Here is a 26,375-nt window from a genome sequence, read left to right on the forward strand (position 1 = left end):
TGTTGCTAGTTTTCAGGATTAGTTGCATAATGTGCAGAATGACATGTGGCTAACATACATTCTCCTATGAATCATGAAGACTAAATTCTCTCAAACTGTAATTTTTTTAAGGTAGGATTCCAGTGCCACCCCACATCTTTGAAAAGTCACTCAGACTCAATTCAAATTGCTATATTGAGTACAATTCTCGGCGCTTCTGTTTTAGAGGGGGATTATCTAAGGGAGATAACTTCAATTTATTAAAAAATGAAGCATTGCCGAAACACTTTAATTAACAAACTTTAACAAAAGCGAATACACAAATTTTTGAATATTAATGAAAAAAATGAATACAAATGAAAACTATTAATACACGAATACTAAACCTGAACTATTATAATTTGTTAATCAAGTTGGAAACAAGTTAATTAACAAACTAAAAATGAAACAATGTAAAGTAATAAAATAATTAAACACTTTAATTAAATGTTAAGTAATAAAATAATCAAGCTTGTTAATTAATGCATACAAAACAATAAACTGTAACAATGAAACAATGTCAAAACTACCAAAAAATAATAAACGTCACTACATAGGAACGTTGTTTTAAAGCGTCGATAATGTAAACACGATTTTTGTCTCACATTTTCATTATTTTTGTATGCTGTAAAATTTTTTTTTTTAAATATTAGCAATTTATTTGAAGCTTCTTCTTTTAAATTGTAAAAAAGTTAGGATGATAATATTAAATTACAGTTACATCGTGTTACATACGGGGGGGGGGTAAAACTGTGGCGCGCTTTGGAGGTACCTAAAGAACAATTGCAGAATCTCTGCGAATTAATCTCTAAAAAGTTTTAAATTATAACTGAATATTTGAAAATGAACAAAAATGAAGTCACAATAGTTTTTATTTAGAATTCAGCCTAATTTGGTACTTCTACAGTTTATCGCCGAAAATGGAGATGCCATTTTTTAAAAAAAATAATAAAGCTACATAAACATCTTTTATGACCCAGAACAAAAATGTTATATTCCAAAAATCACGTATGTTGATCAAGTAGTTTTATTTTTATAAAGAAAATACTTTTTAAACGATTTAAAGCGATTAATGCGAAATTGGGAGCATTACAAGGCTGACGTCGCAAGTTTTAATTATTGTCAACTTATCTGTCTTTGTTTATTTCAAGATGGCGAGACAAGACAGACCCTTTTTTTCTTACTCATAAAATTTGATTTTCTAATGACAGATAAAACTACTTGATTAATAATTTACAAACCTAATAAATTCTTCCATTTCGAAAATTATTTTTTCTTTCACTTTGATTATTACAGAACTAGTTCTATTTATCCGGCGTTGCCCGGCTAGGGTTTAGAAAATAATTCGAAATATAAACACCATTAATGCCCCTTCAAGTCACGCCTGGCTGCAGAATGGAAGGACCACATAGAACTCTTAATACCAATTTTCCTACAGAGCTAGAGACCTTACCCCCCCCCTACACACATATTTTAATGTGAAGTGAATTTAGTCCTACTTGACACTCTTCGACAGAAGAGGGTCAAAATCTCAACATATGGTCTTAATATCCTAGTCGAGTAACCAATGACCTAGGCGTATGATAAACTTATATTATAACGACACTGCGCCACTGCGGTCACATCCTATTTGAGCATACTCGGCATTTTCACTTCTTAAATATTAGCTGAGAAGGAAACGAACGAACTTCTTATGTATGGCGTGAAAAGAAACTGGAACCTTAACTCTTATTCCAGTAATTATAGGAGCAAAAATAATTTAAAAAAAAAAAAAAAAAAAAAAAAAAAACTACCCGGCAAATATACCCGGTGAACTAAGTGCAAACCATTCAAACAATTACATTTAAAGGGACTGTCACGATCTTAAAAAAATATATATATCTCGGTTGGAATATATACGATAGTGGGTGAATGTTTGGTATTCGATAGGATGCCCTATCCCCAGCTTGAGAGAGAGCGAGATTATTATCACCTCATAGAAATATATTCTGGTTTCATAATTAAATTATTACTTTAAGTATTTTTTAATTCATTTTGCGTTTTAATTTCAATAAATAATCGATTCAGAATAAATAAAATAATTCAAGATGCAAATCACGTACACGAAGCTAAGCTGTGTTTTTTTTTTTTTTTTTTTTTTTTTATCGCTTAGCGGAATTAAAAAAAGTGAGGGGGGACAATTTTCAATATTACACTGTAAAAATAACATTTTTAGATAACCACAATTCGTGGCTCGAGAAAATGATGAAATATTTAAGAGAAAAAGGAAAAAAAATTTCTCAACTTTATTTATCCAAACCAAAACTTATTTAAATAATAGAATAACAACAAACAAAAAAGCCGCCTGGTCTTCATTACCGGCTTGTCAAACCGTTTCCAGATTCAAGAATGAAAACAACAAAAAATAAAATTGCTAATAATTTAACTCTTTCTTTATTTTATTTTCTCCCAAACCTGGCTAGAAGCAAAGTCTAGTGTCTGTTTTATACGCTATCCTCTTTTTCTCAACCACGGTGAGTGGATCAAAAATCCTGCTAAACTGGGGCAATTTTCATTTTTGTTCGTAGCCACCCAATTTCTGAACCCTATAAGCCGAGAGCCTTTTGGCCAAGATCAAAGTGTAGTATCTGTTCATTAGATGCGTCACTTCCAGTTCTCGTTCTTTTTCAGTGGAGGAGAAATCCTTCACGACTGAAACAATTTTTATTTTTGTACCTTTTCTCCACGTTAAAAAACGACCCTGGTGTCTGACTCTGTCCGGTGGGGAGGCATTGTAAATAGGTACAATCTTAGGCCGTTCGTTGTGATCTGCAGTCTGCACTGCACAGCAGTGCACCACCGACTGAACATGGCCCGTGATTAGAGATTGATTTCAGATTTAATTTTGCAAGAAAATTAAACTTTAAATTATCAACAACCCTGGGGAGGGATTATTATTATTTTTTTTTAGGTTTAATAAACCAAAAAGAAAAATTAACATTTTCATGGGTAAAAAATTTTTTATTAAAAATTTTTTTTTTAATATAGTTAAATTTCGCATTTTTTTTTTTAACCCTAAAACAACATTAGAAGATATTTAATCAAATTATTTAGCTTTAGAAGAATGTTTATATATTTTTAATCATTAACATTTTTATAATGTTTTTTTTAAATTTCTTAAAAGTTAAAATTTTACGAAAAAAAAACCGAAAACAAACTTTTTAGAACTTTCAACAACAAAATTTTGGGAACTTGGCGAAAAGTTCTCTAACGTTATTATTATTATTTTTTTTTTTTTATTGAAACGTGATTTTTTGTTTCAATTAAAATTAACCGATTTATTTTCCAAAACTAGACATGATGATCAAATCAGCTGATTTTGTCCAGATTGTGAAACGATTTCATTTTATAACTTTTTGAAACGAAACCTCATTTGAATTAAACATCATCTAACCCCACTCCTCCTCAAAAGCCCAGGTGTGTGTTGAAGCCAGTAATGTATGTTTAAATTTGTAATAAGTTAGACGTAACTAAAAGTGTTTTTCACAAACATTCTATTGGATCGGCAGACGACTATAAATTCAATTACTATTGTTAAAAAAAATCCGCGAATAATGCAAGATTTTTTCTTTTGTTTACGTTAGAAATTAAATTATCCATGTTCCGTTTGGGTTGTCCACGTGATGTCAGGTCGCGGGAAATATGATTTCGCGCCATTTCAAAATTCACAGCTTTTGTTGCTTGTTTCTCTCTCTTTCCTCCGAGGGAAGACAGGCTTTTGAAAGGCTTGCATTAATATCCCTAACCATCCACCATCAAGACCTTTCGAAATCAGCTGAAAAATAATCCAATCTCAAACATCTATCATCCTACACAGTATTGCTGGCATTTTAACTTTATTATAGATATTTAGAGTAGTTTTAAAAACTTTATTTCGATAGGGATACAAAAAAATAAAAGCCACCACCTCGGAGGAAGACGAAGAGACACTCCCTTTACTCCACTAGATTTTTTTTTCTTTTCGTATAAAATGCCCCGTGGATCGACTGTGTCTAAAGGACGCCTTTATTCACAGAAGATAGATACGACATTTATCAAACAAGAATCACCTCAAATCATGAACTTAACAAGTATTTATCGCCAACCAACTCACCAAACTCTGACAGCAGCCATGACTACCACGACGGGTCCAAGCAATGACTTTTTTGGACATCAATTCGATCAGACACCAACGCTTGCTTTAGATGGACACACGCCAAATGCAAACACAACAGCAACGATTTACCCCGATTTCATAGATACTAAACCGATGTTATGTAAACCGCAGGTAAATTGAAATCGTTTCTGTTGTCCATTAAAATCTCAATAATTGAGCCCCCCCCCCTTTGTTCGATTTTTTTAAATATTTGGGTTCAATGACTTCTAAAACTCCACCTTTTTTTTCTTTTTTGAAATAAACACTTGCTCAAATGTTGTTTTTTTTTCATACACACAAATATAATATATATAATAAATGACAATAAAAAAAAAGGTACTTTTGCTAGATCCTCTACTGCAGTTTCATATCGCTGTGATATTGCAGTAAAATACTTATAAGTACATTTTATATAATTTAGTTCTAAATTTTATATATTTAGCTCTATCCTTTAGGATATTGAACACTTTCGTTTAAAATTTCGGTGTCAATGCACTTGCTGATCTGCGCTATTTTTAAAAATCTTATTTCCAAGTTTAAAGTTTTTATTTATTTAATGGTAAGGTTAAAGTACAGAACAGGTACAGAACACCCTCCCCTCCCCATGTTAAGAATGGCTTTTTAAATAATATAACGTTATTATTTCAGCACGGATCAATAAGTGCATGAGTACCAAGATTTCTTGATTCGCTTCTATTCTGATTTTTAGCTTTGTTATGAGTATTTATGTGTACACTATATAAACGTACTAAATATTTCATAATTTGCTAGTCAAGTTTCGTTTGATTTTTCACGCCTGCGATTATTTGTTTGAAGTTTTCGGCATTCTTAAATTTCTTTAATTGTAATTAAAAATAAACGAAATTGGTGTTTATGTATGTGTGTGTAATATATATATATATATATATAATATATATATATATATATATATATATATATATATATATAATTTGTGTGTATCTCTCAATATCGAATTTATCTACACAAATACCCCCTAAAAATGAATTTACATTTTTATTTTAAAACTTTGTGTAAAGATGGTTGGGACTTAAGTTTCTGTGCTTAAAACTTAAACAAAAAAAAAAGGCTCGATTTTGGTTGCTCTGTCCTGTCATAAGTAACATTTAGATAGATTATGCTAATCGAATGTTTAATATTAATCTCTAAATAAAGTTTGTATATAAAAAGAGAACAAAACTCGTAAATTCTGAAATGGAAAACGTGTTGACCTTTATTTATTTATTTTATTTCCCGTACTTTTTTTCTTTTGTTATTCTTCCCCGTCTTTTTTCTATCATGGCTGCCACCACAACAAAAAGTTTTCAAGTAGAATGAGTTGTGTAAATAGAAACTTTTCAACTCTTTTCATACAAACTTTCAGATATTTTATTATTACTCCACTTTGTTGCACAGAATTAGTCGATATTAAATTTGCATGCATTTTTTTTTTTTTTTTTTTTTTTTTTTTTTTTTGCTACAAAGGAACATGATTTTTGATTGCTACTTGGGTACAATAACACGTAAAACAAAAAGGGAATACTTTAATAAAAAAAAAAAAAAAAAAAATTTGAAGTCCAATTTTCTAAACTTCATCCAATAACTTTGATTATATAAAATGAAATGCATTCCGTTGGATGCAATTAGTTTTTTTTCCTTTCTTTTAAGGTCATTATCAATCAATCTATTGGGAAAATGTTTTTATATTTTTATAAAATTATTTTATCTCAAAATTTAAATCTAATTCGTACTGGGATCAAATCGTAGTATCTGTTTTGTTTAATCCTCTAAGGCTCTGATCGGTTTCAATAAAATTTGCCTCGGTCTATAAGGATTTCTCATTCGTCAACCAAATACAGAAAAGGTGTATAGACACTACACTTTTTAAAGGCCTTTTAACGCAGGGTTCCTCGTTTGGGGGAGCTTCAATATCCTCCATATAAAAACTGCGGGGAGCGTAAATATTTTTTTAAATTTTAAACTACCCCCTCCCCAATCTTAACTTTGACAATCCTTTAATAAGTTTTATCTTTCATAAAATGGCTTTTTACCCCTCCCTTTTTTTCCAGGAAATAACTATAGTTTCATTATTGAAATATATTAGATATTTCCTAATTTTTTTTTTTTTTTTTTTTTTTTTTTTTTTTAGAAATAGAAAGTTGTGACATTGTATTTCTAGTCAAAATAGTTTCGTGGGTACTTATGCACTTATGTTACCGTGCTAAAATAATTTAGAAAGTCATTCTTAACACCGAGAGTTTTGTAACTATTTTGTACTTAACGATCGTAAAACTTGTATTTACCATGAAAATACGATTTAAAAAATAGCACCGTAAACATGAGTGCATTATTAGCAGTTGTTAATTAGAACACGGTTTGCGAAAAAATACAAGTATTTTGAATTTTCGATTTTTTTCTCGTAAAATAAACTCCTTATGGCGTATTTAACTGAAATTTCAAACTTCCCCCTCTCTTCATTTGAAAATCAGTGTTTCGTTTCAGTTATACTGACTATAAAGTAAGTGTCCATCTAGTCATAAATAAACAAGTGAATAAAAGTAAAAAAAGACCCCCCCCACACACACACATAAATCTGCAGCTGATTTGAAAAAATTCACTGTAAAATTGTAAAGATTTAAATGTTACTAAAAAATCTGGCATTTGGTAACATTTATCTGGGTGCGAGTGCACTTATCGATCCACGCTATTTTTAAAATAATATTTTAAAGTTTTATGATATCTGTTTTTTTTTTTTTTTATTAAATTGTAAGGTTAAAGTACAGAAAGCACCCTTCTCCCCATGTTAAGAATGGCTTTCTAAATGTTATTATTTCAGCACGGATCAATAAGTGCACTACACTAGTAGCTTTATCTTTACATTTGTTTTTTTAATCACTTTTCCGTTCTGTTGTAAAATATGTCAATATTATCAAATTGCATAACTATTTTAATCAACCGGTCAAAAAATTTGTTAAACACTATATTTTAACACTTCGAAATGTTGAAATTTAGAAAAACCATTTTATTTTCATTTTTTATTAATTTCTATTTCAACAGAATTTAAACAATACTTTAGTTTTGGACTCTAAACTAACCCTAAATTTTGAATTTAGTTTGGCAAAGATCGGTTTGGTTCAAATTCTGTAGAATCACCAAAGTTTCGTCTACTAAAAAGTTAAATTTTAAAATTATGCGCATCGTTAGAATATCAATAGATATTCTAACATGTTTTGTTAACATTAAAATTGCTTATTTCTAATTCACTTTTAAAAATGTTGAAAAGTCTTAATTCAAATCGTTTTTTTTTTGTTTTTTTTTCTACTAAAAAAAAATAAGCAAACAAACGCTTGCGCTTGCTTGACTTATTTTTTCATAATGTTCAAGTTAGATTTTGGGGAAACGTTTGATTTAAATTAATTTCGTGTTGACAAATTTAGAATTTTATTTCAGGATCAAAATACAATTTTGGATTCTATCGATTTTATCCAATCCAACTGCGAATTACAAACGAAGTGAGCGAGATATTCCAAAATTGGGCCAAATCTTTTATTCAAACTTCGAATTTTTTAAATTTTATTTCTATTCCATATTGTATCACGCAATGTTTCAACCTTACGACTTCAACCGGTTTATATATCTGCATGCATATCATTTGGGAGTTTCGTAAAATTTTCTCGCTACTTTTACCACCGTATTTGATGTCTGATATTAGGATCCAATAAAAATAAATATTTCGAAGGCATCAAAAGATTGATTTTTATCAGCTGGTCAAAATCTGTTAAACACTATATTTTTCAACGCTCGAAGAAATGTTAAATTGTTGAAACTTTTAAAACATTTCGAAAGTTAAAAAAAAAAAAAAAAAAAAAACTATTTTCACTTTTTAGGTACTTGTGCAGTTGTGCACCTTTGCAACCGTGCTCAAATAATAGTGTTATTTTGAAAGCCATTCTTAATTTGGGAGTGTTTCTGGGAGTATTCTGTGCTTTCATCTAACAATTTAATAAAGATATTGTGAACCTTGAATTTAACCTAAAATAACATTTAAAAATAGCGCGGTGGCAAAAGTGCATAAGCACCACGTTTTTATTATATTTTATTTTGTTGGGTCCTAATATAATATTAGGATCCAATAAAATTAAAAATTTTGAAGACATGAAGTGAAGAAGTGAAAATGAGAATTTTGTAATTAATTTTTTTTTCTTTTTATCTATAAGCAATAGTGGAAAAGAGTGACTGACTTTGACCCTTCGAAATTTGAAACGAATTTGGAAACATTTAAACTGTCGAATAGGAAGTTATTTCTGGCTTTTTGCCAAGCAAATCGTTACCAATTAAGAATGAAAGTTATTTATGTCTAATAAACCTTAAAATTTGTTATATTTCAAAGCAGTTACTGACGAAGCAAAATCATAATTAAATTTACTTTTTAAAATCCTATTTGTTAAACTAACAAATCACGTAATGACAGTGTTTAAAAAAAAAAAAAAAAAGGAAAAAAGACTCCGGGGTAACACCGAGAAAGTGCAAGGGGTTAATTCCCCCCCCCCCTCCATATGCATCAGTTTTCAGCTGATCCATGGAAGATGTACCCTCAATGTCAAACGTTTTTGAAGTAGTTAAGACGTTTCTTAATTTTAAATCTTTTTTTTTTTTTTTTTTTACATTTTTCTTATTTGTCATGGGAACTTAAATTGGCTGATAAATAAAAAACAAAAAGAAAGGACTTTTTTCCTGTCGCCATTAAACTTAGTCTATTTGAGTTCGCTTGGCGGTAAATTCTGTTAAAAGGCATGAACCCTCATCTCCCAGCTGTAGGTGAAAAAATGAAAAAATTTTCGTCTTTTTAAAATAAACAAAATGGAGAAAGCAACAAATAAAATTAAAAAAAAATAATCCTGTTCTCCAATCTTTATTTTTTACTGCTGCCAACAATATTTTTATTAAAAACCCTAATGTTATACAAGTTAAATGACAAAGAAAAAAAAAACATTGCCCCCCGTAAACAACTTTCATCGATCGTGATGTAAATTTCGCGCCATTTTAGCTCCTGCTGATTGCGCGCCATTTCTGCTTTCTAAAAAAGCTTTCCTCATTGTTATTTTGTTTATTGCCCCCTCTCTCTTTGCTCTTTACAATTCTTTTCACTCTATTCGATTTTCTCATATTTTTCTTTATTTCTTTTCTTTATTTCTTTTTATTTTCTTTTCCTTTTCTTTTCCTTTTTTCTTTTCCTTTTTTCTTTTCCTTTTTCTTTTCCGTGCCTTTTTCTTTCCTTTTCGTTTTCCCTTTCTCTTTCTTTTCCCTTTCTCTTTCTTTTCCCTTTCTCTTTCTTTTCCCTTTCTCTTTCTTTTCCCTTTCTCTTTCTTTTCCCTTTCTCTTTCTTTTCCCTTTCTCTTTCTTTTCCCTTTCTCTTTCTTTTCCCTTTCTCTTTCTTTTCCCTTTCTCTTTCTTTTCCCTTTCTCTTTCTTTTCCCTTTCTCTTTCTTTTCCCTTTCTCTTTCTTTTCCCTTTCTCTTTCTTTTCCCTTTCTCTTTCTTTTCCCTTTCTCTCTTTTCCCTTTCTCTTTCTTTTCCCTTTCTCTTTCTTTTCTCTTTCTTTTCCCTTTCTTTTCCCTTTCTTTTCCCTTTCTTTTCCCTTTCTTTTCCCTTTCTTTTCCCTTTCTTTTCCCTTTCTTTTCCCTTTCTTTTCCCTTTCTTTTCCCTTTCTTTTCCCTTTCCCTTTCTTTTCCCTTTCCCTTTCTTTTCCCTTTCCCTTTCTTTTCCCTTTCCCTTTCTTTTCCCTTTCCCTTTCTTTTCCCTTTCCCTTTCTTTTCCCTTTCCCTTTCTTTTCCCTTTCCCTTTCTTTTCCCTTTCCCTTTCTTTTCCCTTTCCCTTTCTTTTCCCTTTCCCTTTCTTTTCCCTTTCCCTTTCTTTTCCCTTTCCCTTTCTTTTCCCTTTCCCTTTCTTTTCCCTTTCCCTTTCTTTTCCCTTTCCCTTTCTTTTCCCTTTCCCTTTCTTTTCCCTTTCCCTTTCTTTTCCCTTTCCCTTTCTTTTCCCTTTCCCTTTCTTTTCCCTTTCCCTTTCTTTTCCCTTTCCCTTTCTTTTCCCTTTCCCTTTCTTTTCCCTTTCCCTTTCTTTTCCCTTTCCCTTTCTTTTCCCTTTCCCTTTCTTTTCCCTTTCCCTTTCTTTTCTATCTTCTTTTTTCTATCTTCTTTTTTTCTTTCTTTCTTCCTCTTTTCTCTCTCTTTTCTCTCTTTCTCTTTCCTTTTTTTTCTTCTCTCTTTTCCCCCTGTTCTGCCTTTTTCACTCAGCCTGAGTTTTATAAAAAAAACAAACTAAAGAAACATTCCTTTTGTCATTTATTTTACCCTCCATCTCTAATCTCTTTCTATATTGGAGAAAGACACGAGAAGAATAGTAATAATTAATCAGGTGAAAGTTTCTGATATTTCTGGTTTGGCAGATCAACTGTCAGCAAATTCTGCTCTGTATTTAGTCCTGTCTACTTGCTTTAGAATTTGCTTTAAATGGTCCAACATCTTGCGATTAAAGAAATTCTCCCTTCTCCAAAAACTTATTCAGGAGTATAAATGCTCGTACCAACATAAAATTCGTCCTTAGGATAACCCCACATGTTCAGGGCTCTACAGATAAATTTATTTTTAGTTGACCTTTGACAACTAAGTATTTGCACTTACTAACCAAATGGAAAAGTTATTAGTTAAACTCGCGTGATTATTGGAATATGACATCTCCATTCCGTGACAAGTATGTACATCGTAAAGATTTTTCTGTTTGTGTAAGTGCAATTCTAAATATGCACTGAATTTTGTGTTAAAGACTTATTGCTTAATTTGATTTTACTCGTTTTATCTAAAAAAAAAAAAAAATATTAAAAATAATGGTTGAAAAGACATTTTTCACTTGGTTAATAAGCTCTGAAAAATTATTGGTGACAAAACACAATCGTCAAAAATATATTTATTATTTCTAGATGCTATTTTGGAAAATCACTTACAAATGCGACTGTTTCACTTGCAACATAAAGCCTTGATATTGGCCAAATGTGCTTTCAGCAAATCTCCAAACTTAATTTGGTTTGGTTTCGTATGACAGATCCATCTAATCATAGATTCTGCTGTAGTAGGACTAGTGAGGACTAAATTGCCAATGTTTGAATATATCGTTTTGACCAAAAATGTTAATTATATTGAAACTGAAATTTTTTATTAATTTATCTTTATTTTATTTATTTATTTTTTTTTTTATTTTTTTTTTTTTTCAAGGCTAAAAGAAAACTTGAATTAGATGTTCTTTCTGAAGAATTCCGTAGTCCTAAAAGAGGTCGAAAATCCAGAACTCTCTCAGAGTGCAGTCCCAAAGGTTAGTATGGCTTTCTCAAATACAAACATTTGGTCTTGTTTACAGAAATAAGAAAAATGTCTTAATTTACCAAACGCATGAAAATAACATTTTTTTTTTTTTTTTTTTTTTTTTCTATCAAATGAATTAAAAGTTATCGATTTAAAAACTTATTACATTTCAGTCGGCAGATCCCCTGGTGAAAAAACCCGATACGATACATCACTTGGTTTATTAACAAAGAAATTTGTTGGCTTATTACGGAATGCTCCGGATGGTGTAAGTTTTATTTTTTTTTATTCTCTTAGATGTTATAAGACATCCTAAAAACACAATTCTTAAAAGGAGGAATCAACGTTACATTAAATAAAATATTAATTTCAAGAATTTTGATATAAATGAATTTGACAATTTTACACTAGGGACATCCAACCGATTGTGAAGAACGGTGCACAAAATCTCATCACATCAGATTTGTGTTAACTATATGAAGTATGGAACAGCAGAAGCGACAATGATTTTTTTTTTTTTTTTTTTTAACCTTTTGTTTATCGTCTTCAAACAACAATTAATCTTTGGGTACTCATGCACTTATTGATCCGTGCTGAAATAATAATGTTATGTAAAAACTTTTTAAATAACGGTATAGTTAATTATAGGCCTCCATACATTTTTTTTCTTTCTTTCTTTTCTTTTTTTTCTTTTTCTTTTTTTTCTTTTTCTTTTTTTTCTTTCTTTTTTTTCTTTCTTTTTTTTCTTTCTTTTTTTTCTTTCTTTTTTTTCTTTTTTTTTTTTCTTTTTTTTCTTTTTTTCTTTCTTTTCTTTTTTTTTCTTTCTTTTCTTTTTTTTCTTTTCTTTTTTTCTTTTTTTTTTCTTTTTTTTCTTTTCTTTTTTTCTTTTTTTTTCTTTTCTTTTTTTTCTTTCTTTTTTCTTTCTTTTTTCTTTCTTTTTTCTTTCTTTTTTCTTTCTTTCTTTTTTCTTTCTTTCTTTCTTTTTTCTTTCTTTTTTCTTTCTTTTTTTCTTTTTTTCTTTCTTTTTTCTTTCTTTTTTCTTTTTTCTTTTTTTCTTTTTTCTTTCTTTTTTCTTTTTTTTTCTTTTTACTCTTTTTTTTCTCTTTTTTCTCTTTTTTTCTTTTTTCTCTTTTTCTTTCTTTTTTCTTTGTTTTTCTTTTATTTTTTTTATTTTTATTTTTTTTTTTTTTTGGAAAAGATGCAAAAATAAAGTTGACATTCCTTCAATTTAACGTTGCCAAGAGTTATATATTCTATTATATGAATATATTTTTTAATATTCGAAACCTGTTATAAAAAAATTGTGTTTAAACTTCATATCACGGATTATTGGAATTTAATATCATTTTAAATATATTTTTAAAATTGATTATTTTTTTTATTATAATTCAAATATATTATCTAGAAAAGGCTTTGATTTTTAACATTGATTTTATGTCCAATTTTATTTACAACTTTAAGGTAAGTGAAATAAATAATGGGTGTCATATATAAAAACTATTCTTTAATTATTTAATGTTGGAATTTTTATGGACCTAAATTTATTTTTAGTTTTCGTAACATGAAAAAAAAATTCTCTTCATATGTTTAATGAAACCTACTTTTAATATGCAAGTTATTTTAAAAATAAGTATAAAAAATTTCCGGAAAATCTGACCATTAGTTGATTTTTGATAAATTTTTAAAATATGTGTATGTTTACGGTTTCAAAATCATCACTACTACGTAGGAACGTTGTTTTAAAATGTCAATGTAAACCTTATTTTAATCTTGCATTTTCATTATTTTCGTATGCTGTAAAAAAAAAAAAAAAAAAAAAAGGCAATTTATTTGAAGCTTCTTTTAAATGGTACAAAAAGTTAGGATGATATTAAATTAGTTACATCGTGTTACATATGGAGGTTAAATCTGTGGTGTGCATTGGAGGTACCTAATTTACATGTTTTAAAAATGGTACAAATTTCTAATTGCAGATAGTGTAAAATAAAACAGCATTTTAAATCCCAATTTTTAAAAGGAAAAGATTTCCCAAATGAAATCTGCCAGAATGCACTTCATTTTCTTTATAAAGATTTTTTTTTTTCGTTAATAGTTGAATAGAATGATTTACTTATATCCTGAAAATTGGAAATAGAAGCTCTAAAATAGAAAGTCATTTCTTTTCTATATAAATAAAACAGATGCATGTCTGTCAAAATATTTAACCAATAAGCACTCATATAACACTAAAATTAACACAAATAGTAATCGTACACTTCAAATGGTTTAGAACAAATAAACTTGTTTGAATGAATGTCAGCAAGTTGAAATGCAAAAATGTTCATTTCAACTTGCTGACATCTTACTTTTGCGCATGTGCAAATTCATTCATAGCTTCAAGTGGTTTAATTTTAAATCTTATCTATCAATAGCTCAAACGGTAGGGAACAGCGGCTGGAGCACTAAATGTTTCGGTTTTGATTCTAGCTGATATGTATATAATTCAATAGAGAATTAGCTCTAATAAGTTTGAAATCTGAACGAATTAAAAAATATATTTAAGTGTGTTTTACGACCAGGCAGGGCTGGGTGCCCCTCCGCTAGTTTTAACACAAATACTTATGTTCATGTATTGATTTTTTTTTTTTTTTTTTATTCTTTTCCATTCCATAGGTTGTTGATTTAAACAAAGCAGCTGAGTCATTAGAAGTCCAGAAACGAAGAATCTATGACATAACAAACGTTCTAGAAGGAATTAATCTTATATCCAAAAAATCCAAAAATCATATACAATGGAAGTAAGTATAAAGTTCATATACTTCAATAACAACTATGTTTTGGATTAAAAACAAAAAATTCATATTCAAAACTTTATTGTATTACATTTGAAATATAGTAAAATATGCAATTTATTATTTTCCTGGAAAAAAGTTTTGGGGTTTTAATTCTTTCAATTTACTTTTTCGTATAATTTGTATTAAGACAACTAGTTAACATTTCCGCTGATGTGACCTCTGACCTTGAAATGCTTATGACGTATCCAGGTATTGTTGGATGCAATGTTCTCTTATCAATCGGCTATATACCTTTCTAGAATGGGTGGAGGTCTGTAAATTGTGATGTTGCTTCCACAAACTGCTGTAGATTTTATCTTGGAGAAGCCCTTTCCATTTTTTTAACTGACTGGTAATCTCCTGGTTGAATCTATTGGAACAAGCTTTATCATGGTATTTGCATGAAAATAAAATAAAATGTTGTGTGGCCCTAATCTCAAAACTTACGAAAGAATTTTCCATTTTTCTCCAGAGGTTGTACGTCGTCAATTGCTGCAAATCCAGTTTCTCATCATTTAACATCAAAACTCACAGATTTACAGTTTGGTAAGTTCACTTTTTTCTGCTTCTTTCTTTTAATTTTTTTTTTTTTTTTTTTTTTTAATACAATTTTTCAAGTTCTTTATTTTTATTTTATTTTTTTTAATTTTATTTTATTTATTTATTTATTTTTTTTTTTGTATTTTATTTTCTCCTTATTTCTTGTTCTCTCAATTTCCAATTTGTTTGATATTTTTTTAAAATTTTATTTTATAGAAATGGCAGATTACGAATCTAAAGAAAATGTGATAGACGAATTGATCGAACATTGTTCAAAACAATTAAAAATGTTAACAGAAGATCCAGAAAAGTCAAAATATCCTTTATTGAATTTAGTCAAGGGATTTGCTTTCTGCTGGAAATCCGTTCATTTGGCATAATGAACTGTGAGACCAAAGTTCAATCCTTCATAGAATTATACTTGAAAATAATACTTAAAAATCACTTTATACCTCTTCCTAAAACAATGTCATTAGATGAAGTTCAAGGGTAAGTGGAGTAATTATGAAAAATTGTGATGCCCTCTTCTACATCTGTGTGATGGAATTTTCAGGTTGATCTATATTATTTTCCCCTCTTTACAGCTATTAATAAAGGCAAGCAGTTTTGTTTTTATTTTTTTTTTTTTTTTTATATTTCTGCATTTATTTAATTTTTGCCATACTTTGAAAGTAGGGGGAGGACAACTGTATATCTTCCTTAACTCTTTTCTACATATGCTTACGTCACGTATCATGACATTCGAAGCATAGAATCGTTAGATGATCAGACGGTCATGGCTGTTAAAGCACCTCCAGAAACGCGGCTTGAGGTTCCAGACATGTCAAAGGTATGTTTTGTCTTTTCTTTAAATTGTGTGCAGGGGAGGGGGGACTTCTAAGAAATGTTAACTGAATGAATACTCAGAAAGCAAACATTTGAAATGCACTCTTTTTTTTTTTTTTTTTTTTTTTTTTCAAATTTCTCCATGATTTTGCAAGAAGACTAAATCTTTATCGCTTTTGAAACTTAGTAAATGATGCTCCTTTTCTACACTCTGCAACTTCTTTCCCATGTTGCAAACCTGTCTCTGCTCTACTATTTTAATGGCAAGTGCTTATTAACCCTTATCCTCGAGTGGCCTGTGGGTCTTGATAAGTGGTGACCTTTTCTTAAAATTTTTTTTTTTTTTTTTTTTTTTTTTTTTTTTAATCACTTAGCGTAAATTATACCTGTATATCATTGAACATATTCCTACCGAATATTCATCTTCATTGATTTTTATGTTGTATATGTATGTTATAATAAGATTTCTGGCTTTATAATTTTATGTAATCTGTTAATTTTCAACCAACTAATGAGAAATGTTAAATGAATCCTCAAAAAGCAAACCTTTGAAATGTAATATTTCTCTTTCCTGTTCGAATTTAAAAAAAAAAAAAAAAATTATCTTTATCCTGCAAAAAGACTAAATTGTTTTTTGGCTAACACAGGATGAATAATACAGACGATTATACAAATCATTCCAAAAGTAAGGCCTCCTATTTTATTTTTTTAACTAAAAACATTGAAAAGTTGGTACCATTTGAAGCAAACGATCTTTTGTGCTCCAGAATTTTGCGCTACTATTCTCAATGCATATTTGCCAGGAATTCAATGATGCATGTCTACTTTTGACGCACATTCATAACCGTTGCTTTCTCACACTGTCAATATCTGCAACAGATGAAGCTTTCAGCTGATGAAAGCATGTGCAGATTGCAATCCCCTCTGATCCAGTCAGGTGAAATTAAAAAAAAAAAAATAGCAGGCTACTCTTGGAACACCCACTTGTACTAAGTTGGCAAAAATTTGGAATTAGATGAAATTGTCTTAGAGTAAGTTCCCTTCCAAATGATGGAAGATGAAAGTGAAAAAAAATCAATTTTTTTTTTTTTTTTTTTTTTTTTTTTTTTTTTTCAGAACATTCAAATTTGGCTCAAAAGTAACAGTCAAGCAATTGAGGTTTACTTATGTCCCGATGATGTTAAAAAAGAACCCGAAGAAGATAATCACGTGAATGAGGCCAGCAGCAACCACAGCAGTAGTAGCAGCGGTAGTGCAAGTGACGAACACTTGTCTGAAGATTCAACTTCCTGTGATAGTTTTAAGGGTATGTTAATAAAATTCTTCTCTTTGCTATTAATTTTTTTGGGTGCAAGTTCAGAATTCAACTTAAAAAAAAACAAGAATACATGCCCATTTTTTCCCCCAGGTGAAAACTGATTAAAAGTTTCCACAAATTTCAAGTCTGTAGATCATTGAGTATATAGGTTACACGCACACAAAATTTTCACTTTTATAGATATTTAGATAAAATGCAATAGTGTAAAATGACCTTTTTTAAAAAAAACAAAGAAAATAATTTATGAAATTAAATTAGCTTAGATGCATCTTTCAGTCAATTTTATAATAGAAATCAATTCTAATGAATTTGATATTTGGAACTCTTTTTAACTGGATTTAAAATTCTTAGGAAATTCTCATGTGTTCAAGATTAGAAGCAGTTCAGCCCGGCTTTGCTCGGGCCCTATGTACTATTCATAACTTGCCTTACGTGTGAATACACTATGTGTAAGATTTCAAATGTTTAGACCAAATCTGCAATGGTAATTTTTTTTTTTTTTTTTTTTTTTTTTTTTTTTTTGACCCCCTTAACATTTATCATTTTGGTCTCAAATCAAAATGCAAAGTTTTACCCATGTCCAAGTTACCTACATCTATGATTTGAAGTCTTTAGACCCAAAATTGGCGGAGGAATTTGGTAGAATCTGCAACGGTCAACTATTTAAACTTTGACCTTTTGGCAGCCAAATTTTCGCCCCCTAACTGATTAAAGATCAATTTTTTTAACTTTAACCCCATAACATTTTTTTAGGGTCAAATCAAATTAAGAACTTTGATTCATATCCAACTAACCTACATTTTAAATTTCAAGTGTTTAGACCCAAAATTGACGGAGTTTGGTAGTTTTCAATGGTCAAATTATTTAACTTTGACCCCTTAACAGCAAAATTTCTAGCCAAAAACACATTAAAAAGATTTTCCCAAATCACAATACTCCTTATGTAAAATCTCGAATCTCTAGACTAAAAATTGACAGATACACACGCAGACATTTTCACTTTTATAGATATAAAGATTTAGATGCTTGTTTATATTGATCTTTTAAACTAACACATTTCAAGTGATGCCATGTCAAAATCAGTATAAATTACGAAAAATGATCCAATAGATGATGTGCCACAAACACTGTCCCAGATATTTGAATTAAAGGTGATTTAGTAAAAAAAAAATTTGGTCACTCCTGGATCTTGCAAACTCTCCACCATTAAAACTTGATAAATCGCTAAACTCTATTTTCTTTTTCTTTTCTTTCTTTTTTTCTTTTTTTTCTTTTTCTTTTTTTATTTTTCTTTTCTTACTTTCTTTTTTTTTTTTTTTTCTTTTTACTTGTAAATATTGAATCATTTTTCGTAACTTTCAGAATTTATACTAATTCTACATGACTCATTAGCACATAATGTTCTCACCTGAGATGCATTGATTTAAAAGATTGCCAAAATAAGCAAGCACTGCTATTTGTTTGATAATTTTATAAATAGGCTGCTAGGTCGTAAAATATGCATAAATATATTTTAATTTGTACAGAAACTGAGACATGTATGCGAGTATTGTTTTTTTTTTTTTTTTCTAAATGATTCGCTTCTTGAAAGTATTTAAAAAAAAATAAAAAATAAAAAAATAAAAACCTAAAGACTGAATCAAGTATGATAACCATTAGACCAGCTTGACATGATCTTTAAATTGTTTTCAAACCTAGTTATTCTTAACATAAGGAATCTGTCATGAGAACGAATCATTCATGTGCATTTGTGAAAGTTTACATATAAAAATCCGATGACCCACCACCACCATTATTCAATTTTGACCTCTTAGCAACCCTCTTTCTGTGTGAAAACTGATTAGAATTTCCCATATATCAAATTTCAAATCTGTAGATCAAAAATTTGTCGATTATGTTGAAAGTTGTCCTCAAACACTAACACACACACATTCTCACTTTTATAGATATATAGATTAAAACATGTTAACGAAATTAGTTGTAAAACGATTTCAGTTCAATTTAAAAACTCTCTTCCCCCCCCCCTTAAATTTGGTTTTAGAAGCTTATTTAAAAAAAATAAAATAAAACAATAGTATAATCCCTGGGAGGATAGTATCACAGCTACAGAAGATGTAGAACAGTTGAGATAGCAGGTTAAGTTCCCAGGGGGAAGGCCAAGAAAAACCCCGGAAGTGGCAGAGATGGGTTAGTTTCAAAATCAATTTCTTACCACCATACAATAGCAAAACCAAATATGATGAGAACAACTCCCCTCCCTCTCTCCAAACAAAACAAATAATGAGCAGGGAAAGATTATTGATCGGAAATAATCGACTGAATTGAGCGTTCAAAAGTGTAATAGTAATAGGCTTTAGACAGATATCGAATTTTTAACTTTTATTAAAGTATTCTATGAGAGGGGGGAGGGCTTTACCCGCTCGTAAAATATGCTTAAATATGATATTTTAATTTGTCCAGATTTCGTCTGTATTATTATAGTTGTGATTTCAAAAGTTAAAACCAAAAGTATTTCGGTGCCATCAGCTAGAATCAAAACTGAAAGCAAAATTGTAACATGCAAAGTTGGTAGAACCTGTACCAACGTGACACGCAGGACTGATTAAAAATAAACTAAGATTAATGTACAAAATGTATAACGATTTTTTTTTTTTTCAATTTTCACCCTCTTAAAAGCTATTTTAATGGAATATTTATAAAAGAATAGTTCATTAAAAATCCAATTATTTGAGGCCTTTAGCGCTTCTCTGATTGAGACTTAGTTTCAGAAGAGATAGTTTGAAAATATGGAGACAGACAAACAGTGAGTTTTATAAATTAGATTTATGATAGATTTTGTCTCCAATGCAACATTTTTTTTTTCTAGTTTTCTATCATCACTGAATAATCCTGATTTTTAAAAAATTTGAGCTCAAGACTTGTGATTATTGGAATTGCATGATCTCTCTACCTTGTTGTTTTAATTATTATTAATTATCTTAACTGTTCAAGTAGAAATAAGTGACTGTTCACTCCTTCCAAGTATGTCTTTCATTTGATTCTTTTTTTTTCCAGCTCAAATGGCTTTTAAAAATGCCCTTTTAGAAGAACAAGATATTTCTCCAGATGCAAATACAAACCTTCTGCAACAAACGGAAGACCAGAATTTGGATTCAACGCTAACTCATCTTGAACCGCCTATTTACATGGAAGATTATATGTTTGATCTCACGGAAGAAGACGGCATTTCAGACCTCTTTAATTATGGCTTTTCATTTTAAACTCATTCAATCGCTATAATTTCACAAAGCAAATTACTGCTGAACTTCGTACCCAACGTCACATAGCATTTGGAGAGGGTGGGGGTAGGATTTTAAAGCACGCACACATCATTTATTTAATGAATACTTTTTTTTTTTGTCTCTTCAATTTTTCTGCATGAATCTGTTTGTCTGCTAAAAAATTACATTTCAAAATAATTTTTATCATTCAGAAGGGGGGGGGGATATCTGACTGAATTCGATAAATCTTGCAAAAAGAAATTGCGTTCCACATTTTTACAGGCAGCAAAAACAGATACGAATTCGTTTAGAATCAATTTTGAGATGATTAATTTTTATGACGGGCAAAAATTTCATAAATTTAAAAAATTAAGATTGACCATTTTTGATAATTTTTTTTTTTTTTTATTCTAATGATGTAAAAAAAAAAAATTTAATCCTTTCAAATAATAGTTGGTTCTTCACTTAATATTTATTTGCAAAATTAAAAATTCATGTTTATTAGTAAGCGAAAAAAATTTTTTATACATTACTATCAAACATGTGAATAATTTGTAAAAGGACAGTTTTTTTTTTTTTTTTTTTTTTTTTTTTTTTTTGTGCCTCTCCTAAAATTAAACTTTCGTTTCAAATACTTGCATGCATAAAAAAATATGCTCCACATATATCTGTTTTCTCCACTTGGAAGCATTCCTTGTTCTTTCAGGATGTAACAAATGCAATTCAACTGATTTCCGATTGAAATAATCCGATTTTGTCTTTGCTACAGAATCTCTGCATTTAAAAATCAGACCTGACTCCATGTAAGCATCCAGTCGTTTCTTAAGCAAATAAGTTAAGCTTTATTAAGCTTTCTAACTACAGTTAGCATAATTTGTACAACTAATATTCATGTATTATAATTATGGATATATTATGTGCACACATTTTTTTTTTATTTTTTTGCAAAAACTTTCTCTGCTCTTTCATGCATTTGAGACTTTGCATTAGATTTTAAATTGGCAATGAAAGAAAAAAATCCCATTGTGTCGCTCTAAAGAATATAACACAATATCTAACGATAAAAAAGGGAAAAACTAAATTCTGTTGTTTGCTTTTCATCATTGATATTTGAAAGTTTATCGTTTGTCAAGCAGCATGAATGGCAAATGCAGAATTGTCAATTATCTCCCTGCATCCAAATACATTCTCGCATTGCATGTAATTCACTGTTGAGAGGGGGTAAATCAATTTTAAAAAAATAAAAAATAAATAAAAAATATTGACAAAGAAAAATTTGGTCATGAATTTCTTTCCAAAATATTATAAAAAAGACTTACATTTTAGAAATGTTAATTTCTCGACGCGGTTCATGCTGGGGGAGGAGGTTGTTCCTTGCTAATGGAGTCATGTTTTCATGGCTGGGTTCGAATTGACCAGCGGTAATAGTGACTCTGCATTGATGATTCCCGACATGATGAAACACTAGTATAGGTAATTAAAAACAATTATATATATATATATATATATATATATATAAAAATACTTGTGCTAGTATAAGTAATCAACATCCAGTACATGATTTTTTATTCTAGAAAATCTATGAATTTTAATGCAAATCTGCAATTTTCAAATGGGCACTTCTGTCTATTTTGTTCCTTGAAAGAAAAATGAAATTTCGAGAATATTTATTAATTGATGTCTAATTCTTCACATTTCATACAAATCTAAGGTATTTGAATTTTTAATGAATCAGCAAAAATTAAATATAGCCCATATTACAAGCCATTTATGCCTAACAGATGTTCAAAAAAAAAAAAAAATCACTGGTTAGATTAGCTTAGGAGTTAATTCTTATACACCTAATTTTTTAGCCACGTTGTTGTACAAAAGTTTTCATTCTATAAATATTAAAAAAAAAAAAAAAACGATTTTCATTGTCACATTTTCATATCAAATTTTGACTTTCAAACAATCTTTAGAAAGTGTTTGTAACTTGGCGTTAACTTTTTTGAGTAACAATTTTTTTTCTTTCCTTGGAATTTCAATTTCTTAGTTAATTCCCTGCGTTCATGTTCTTAAATTCTATCGTGTTCAATAAGAATGTTAGTCGTTTCACCTGTTAAGATATTTTCTAGCAACTTTTATATATATATATATATATATATATATATATATAGGTTTCATTTGCTTCTCAATTAAATTTAGGTTGTTAATGTTAAACTTTAACTTATGCAAAGGTTGACAGACCATGTTTGACATGGATAGAACGATGGAAGTAAATTTTAGATTTGTTGTTTTTAATAATAAATGATAGTTTTCATTTTACGGTTAAATCATGTTGACAATAGCTCTTGTCAGATCATTGAAGTTAAGCATCATTCAGTGACGTGACTACTCACATGGATGACCATACAAGTGTGCCATTCAGGTGCATAAAACAGGTAAGGCATGCTGAGTGTAAACTTAATGACAGAGTAAAGTGTAGTCTCTGTTTTGATACTACACTTCATCTTTGCAGTGAAGAAAAAATCCTTTTTAAACTGAGGATTTTTTTTTTTTTTTTTCCCCCCTACTGGGGAGGCCTTTATTTTCTCTCCCACATTAAAATTTTTGTGGGGGTGACAAATTATCATAGGTAATGGGAAACTAGCTTTGGAAAGGGGCTTCCTAATATATCAAATTTAGATATGCATTCATAAAATCACAAAGATGAATTGGAGGAATCTCTCTACTAAAACAATTTCTTTTCATCATTATCTAATATTATGTTGGGGGCATCCATGGAACTTTTTGGAGTGGAGGGTGGGGGGCAGTTTCATCTTCCAAGCAATTTTCCAAAACTAAATTATTGACAACTTGTGAAAATTGTAACAAATTATACAACTCAAGCATCTTTTGTCATTTATGAAGAAATTTTTAAAGAGAATTTTTAATATAAAATATTTCAATGTTGAAATTGGACTACAGAAAAATACATTGTTTTAAATGTGTTTTTAAATTTTAAAAAAAAATCTTTATTTTAAAGAAATGTTAAATAAAATATATTTTAAACCTAATTTTTATGGAACTTTTTTTTTTTTATATATATATTTTACATGTCGATTGTTAAAATTATTGGTGTATTTTGTGTTTCTTGAAATTGTCTTTTTTTTTTTTTTTTTTTTTTTTTTTTTTTATTAACTGGAAGTAAACAAGAAAAAAATTTGTGATAATTTGCTTTTTGTCTCTTCTGCATTTTTTCTGAGTGCACTTTCTTTTGTTAAAAGTCCGGTCCACACATTAAAAATATGACTGACTCTCTCCCCTTTATTTTAATGCTCAAAAATATCTATTTTGACCCTAATTTTCTATAATTGTCTGAGGCTCCCAGTATGGTACAAAGCTTCACTTTTAAAAGTACTGCTGGTACTGAGTGACATACAATTTATTTTTTTCTTATATATATGTGTGTGTGTGTGTATGAAAAAAACTAAATTTAAAATAAGGCAAATACGTTACACAAACTTTGTTATTCTGAAGGAGATCATTAGGCTTAGTTTGCCATAAATATATTGTCATACTAATATAATCGAGCACTCCAGTAACTAATGAAAAAATATATCTATGCAATATTTTATATTGCCCTAAATGTGTGTGTGTGTGTGTGTATTAAAACTACATGGTCTCATCTGTATGGAACTTAATCATTATAAAATCTCATTTTTCATTCTCTCAAATCACAAATTAAATGTAAGCAAAAAGCAATCTACTTTTTTAAATAAAGATATTTTTTCATTTTTAGATATTTGTTCCTTTTGTGAAAGGTTGGGGGGGGGGGGGACATCATAGGGCACTTTTTCTTTTTTACCATAAAAATGACGCCTTTATTTTATTTAGAATTAAACCTATGAAAAAAATTTGCAGAAAAAAACTTTGATGTATATACCCGTTATGAAACAAGATGTCATATTCCAGAAGTCACAAATTGATTAATTTTTTTATAAAGAAAATTATAATCATTAAATGGTTGACTTTTGATCTCTAAAGTTCGAATTGAGTTGTCTCCATCCTATTATACATGGTAGATAAAAAAAAAAAAAAAAGTGTCTTGCTCCATAATAAAATTTGCTTTTCTTTGTAAAAAAAAAAAATATTTTTAGGAATATGACATCTTCGTTCTGTGATGATAGGTCATAAAGTTTAAGATCTTTGAAAATAAGTTTAATTCAAAATAAGCACCAAATGAATATTCGAAGGGGTGTTTATCTTCAGACAAATGTTATTCACAAACTTCATTTTGTATGCAGATGTTTTCTTTAAATGCTAAATTTAATCACTTAAAGATTTTTGTACAGAACTTTTTTTTATTTAATAAAGATCTTATTTAAATGTTTAACTTTTTTTTTTTTTTTACTATGAAAATTGTATCTCTAATAAATTGGTTTGAATTAGATATCTCAAACCCAAATTTATGTTTGTATCTATAATAATAAAAAAAAAAAAAATTCTACTTGGCACATTGAGCTTTGCAAAATATGAATATTTACCACTGAACTACCGGAAATAAGAAAATTTGTTGACTGGTATGTTATTAATCCATAATTCCAACCAGCCTAAATTCTCGTTATCTCTTTTTAAAAAAAAAAAAAGAAAAAAAGGTATTTCTACACTATTAGGACGAAATTTTGTAGTCGATAAATGTTCTTAGATGAAAAAAAAATTTAAAAAATGGTTTCAACTGATTTTTTAAAATTACAATAAATGACAATGATAGCTTAATTATCCAGTCGAAATTATCTGAATATTACTGAATTATTTGGAAAAAAAACTTAAATCGTGTTAGCAGGTGATAAAATTTCGGCCATCTTGTTGAAATGGAAAATTATCTCCCTTTTCAGCTCTCCTGTGTCTTACGATCATTTCCATCAAATTCTATTTTTTTTATTTTCTTTAAACAATTTTCTATTTCGATTTTCATTTTTTTATATAATCATCTATAAAATAAGAGGAATACATTGTTTTCATGTGAAATTCAACATTACGATTTCCGAAATTTCATTCTAAAAGTGAAATGGCAAAAAATTTTTTAAACATGGAATCACTTCAACTGTCCATACGAAACCTTTCAATAATCTCTCTATAGTAAATCAATAAAAACAAATACAATTTGATAAAACTAAAATAATTTTTGGTGCTTGCTTATCTTGATCTTTTAATTCAACACATTTCAGATGAAAACCTTACATGTGTTATGGCAAAAATATAAATTACAAAAAAAAAATGATCTAGTAGAAAAATAGAATTTATCGTACGTGAAAGTGCTGTGCAAAAAATTCAATATAACAGACTTATTTTCCTTATTTTAAGGGTCCGCCATTTTTAAATAGAACCTAATTCTGGATGATATTTTTTAAAAATACATCTAGCATGTTCACTGGATCTTTTAATACTAATTTCACCATGATCTGTTAGTATGTAATGTTTTCACTTGAAATTATTAGTTTTTCAAAAGATCAATATAAACGAGCATATAGAAAACTTAAAATCATTATGTCCACTATGTTGAGTGACTTTTTTTTTTTTAATTTTTATTTTAGATGTACACAATATGATGCGCATCAAATTTTTTTGGGGGGGGAGGGGGGCAGTAAAATGGAGATGATTTAGATCAAAGATTATCTCCTTTTGTCATGCTGAATCGATCACTTTTCAACATTAGAACGTGATAAAATTTGATAAACTATTTTTACTTTTTTTTTTTTTTTTTTTTTGTGATATTACTGGATCATTTTTGGAAATGTGTTGGTTTAAAAGAAACAAGCATTGAATATTTTTAAAGACGGAATTAGATACAGATTTTTTTTTTTTTTTTTTTTTTTGATCAAGTAAAGAATAGAGACCCTGTAGACGAAGACTAGCGCACATTTCCAGTTACACCAATGGTTCGACCTTGACATTGGTTTGTAAACACATCAAATAGCAGACATGGTGGAATGTTCGCGAGCAAGATTTTTAAAAATATATTTACAAAACTTAAAATTTAAAAGAAAAAAATATATATTTACAAATTTTTTTTTTTTTTTTTTTTTATTAAATATTTACAAAATTTCTATTTA

General features: G+C 29.0%; 1 protein-coding gene across 1 annotated transcript; it reads left to right on the forward strand.

Moving 5' to 3' along the window:
• Window positions 1-3,724: 3,724 nt before the first annotated feature.
• On the forward strand, window positions 3,725-20,590 carry LOC145293858 (transcription factor E2F3-like). Its single transcript, XM_080140568.1, has 9 exons — window positions 3,725-4,324; window positions 11,456-11,552; window positions 11,716-11,810; window positions 14,195-14,319; window positions 14,828-14,901; window positions 15,112-15,211; window positions 15,610-15,724; window positions 16,837-17,026; window positions 20,093-20,590. Exons 1-9 carry the CDS (start codon window positions 4,028-4,030, stop codon window positions 20,296-20,298), a joined length of 1,299 nt encoding a protein of 432 aa, XP_079996694.1. The 5' UTR covers window positions 3,725-4,027; the 3' UTR covers window positions 20,299-20,590.
• The last annotated feature ends 5,785 nt before the right edge of the window (window positions 20,591-26,375 follow it).

This window comes from Euprymna scolopes, chromosome 15, assembly GCF_053919585.1.
Source record: "Euprymna scolopes isolate OS-2025 chromosome 15, ASM5391958v1, whole genome shotgun sequence".
Classification (NCBI taxonomy): Eukaryota; Metazoa; Mollusca; class Cephalopoda; order Sepiida; family Sepiolidae; genus Euprymna; species Euprymna scolopes.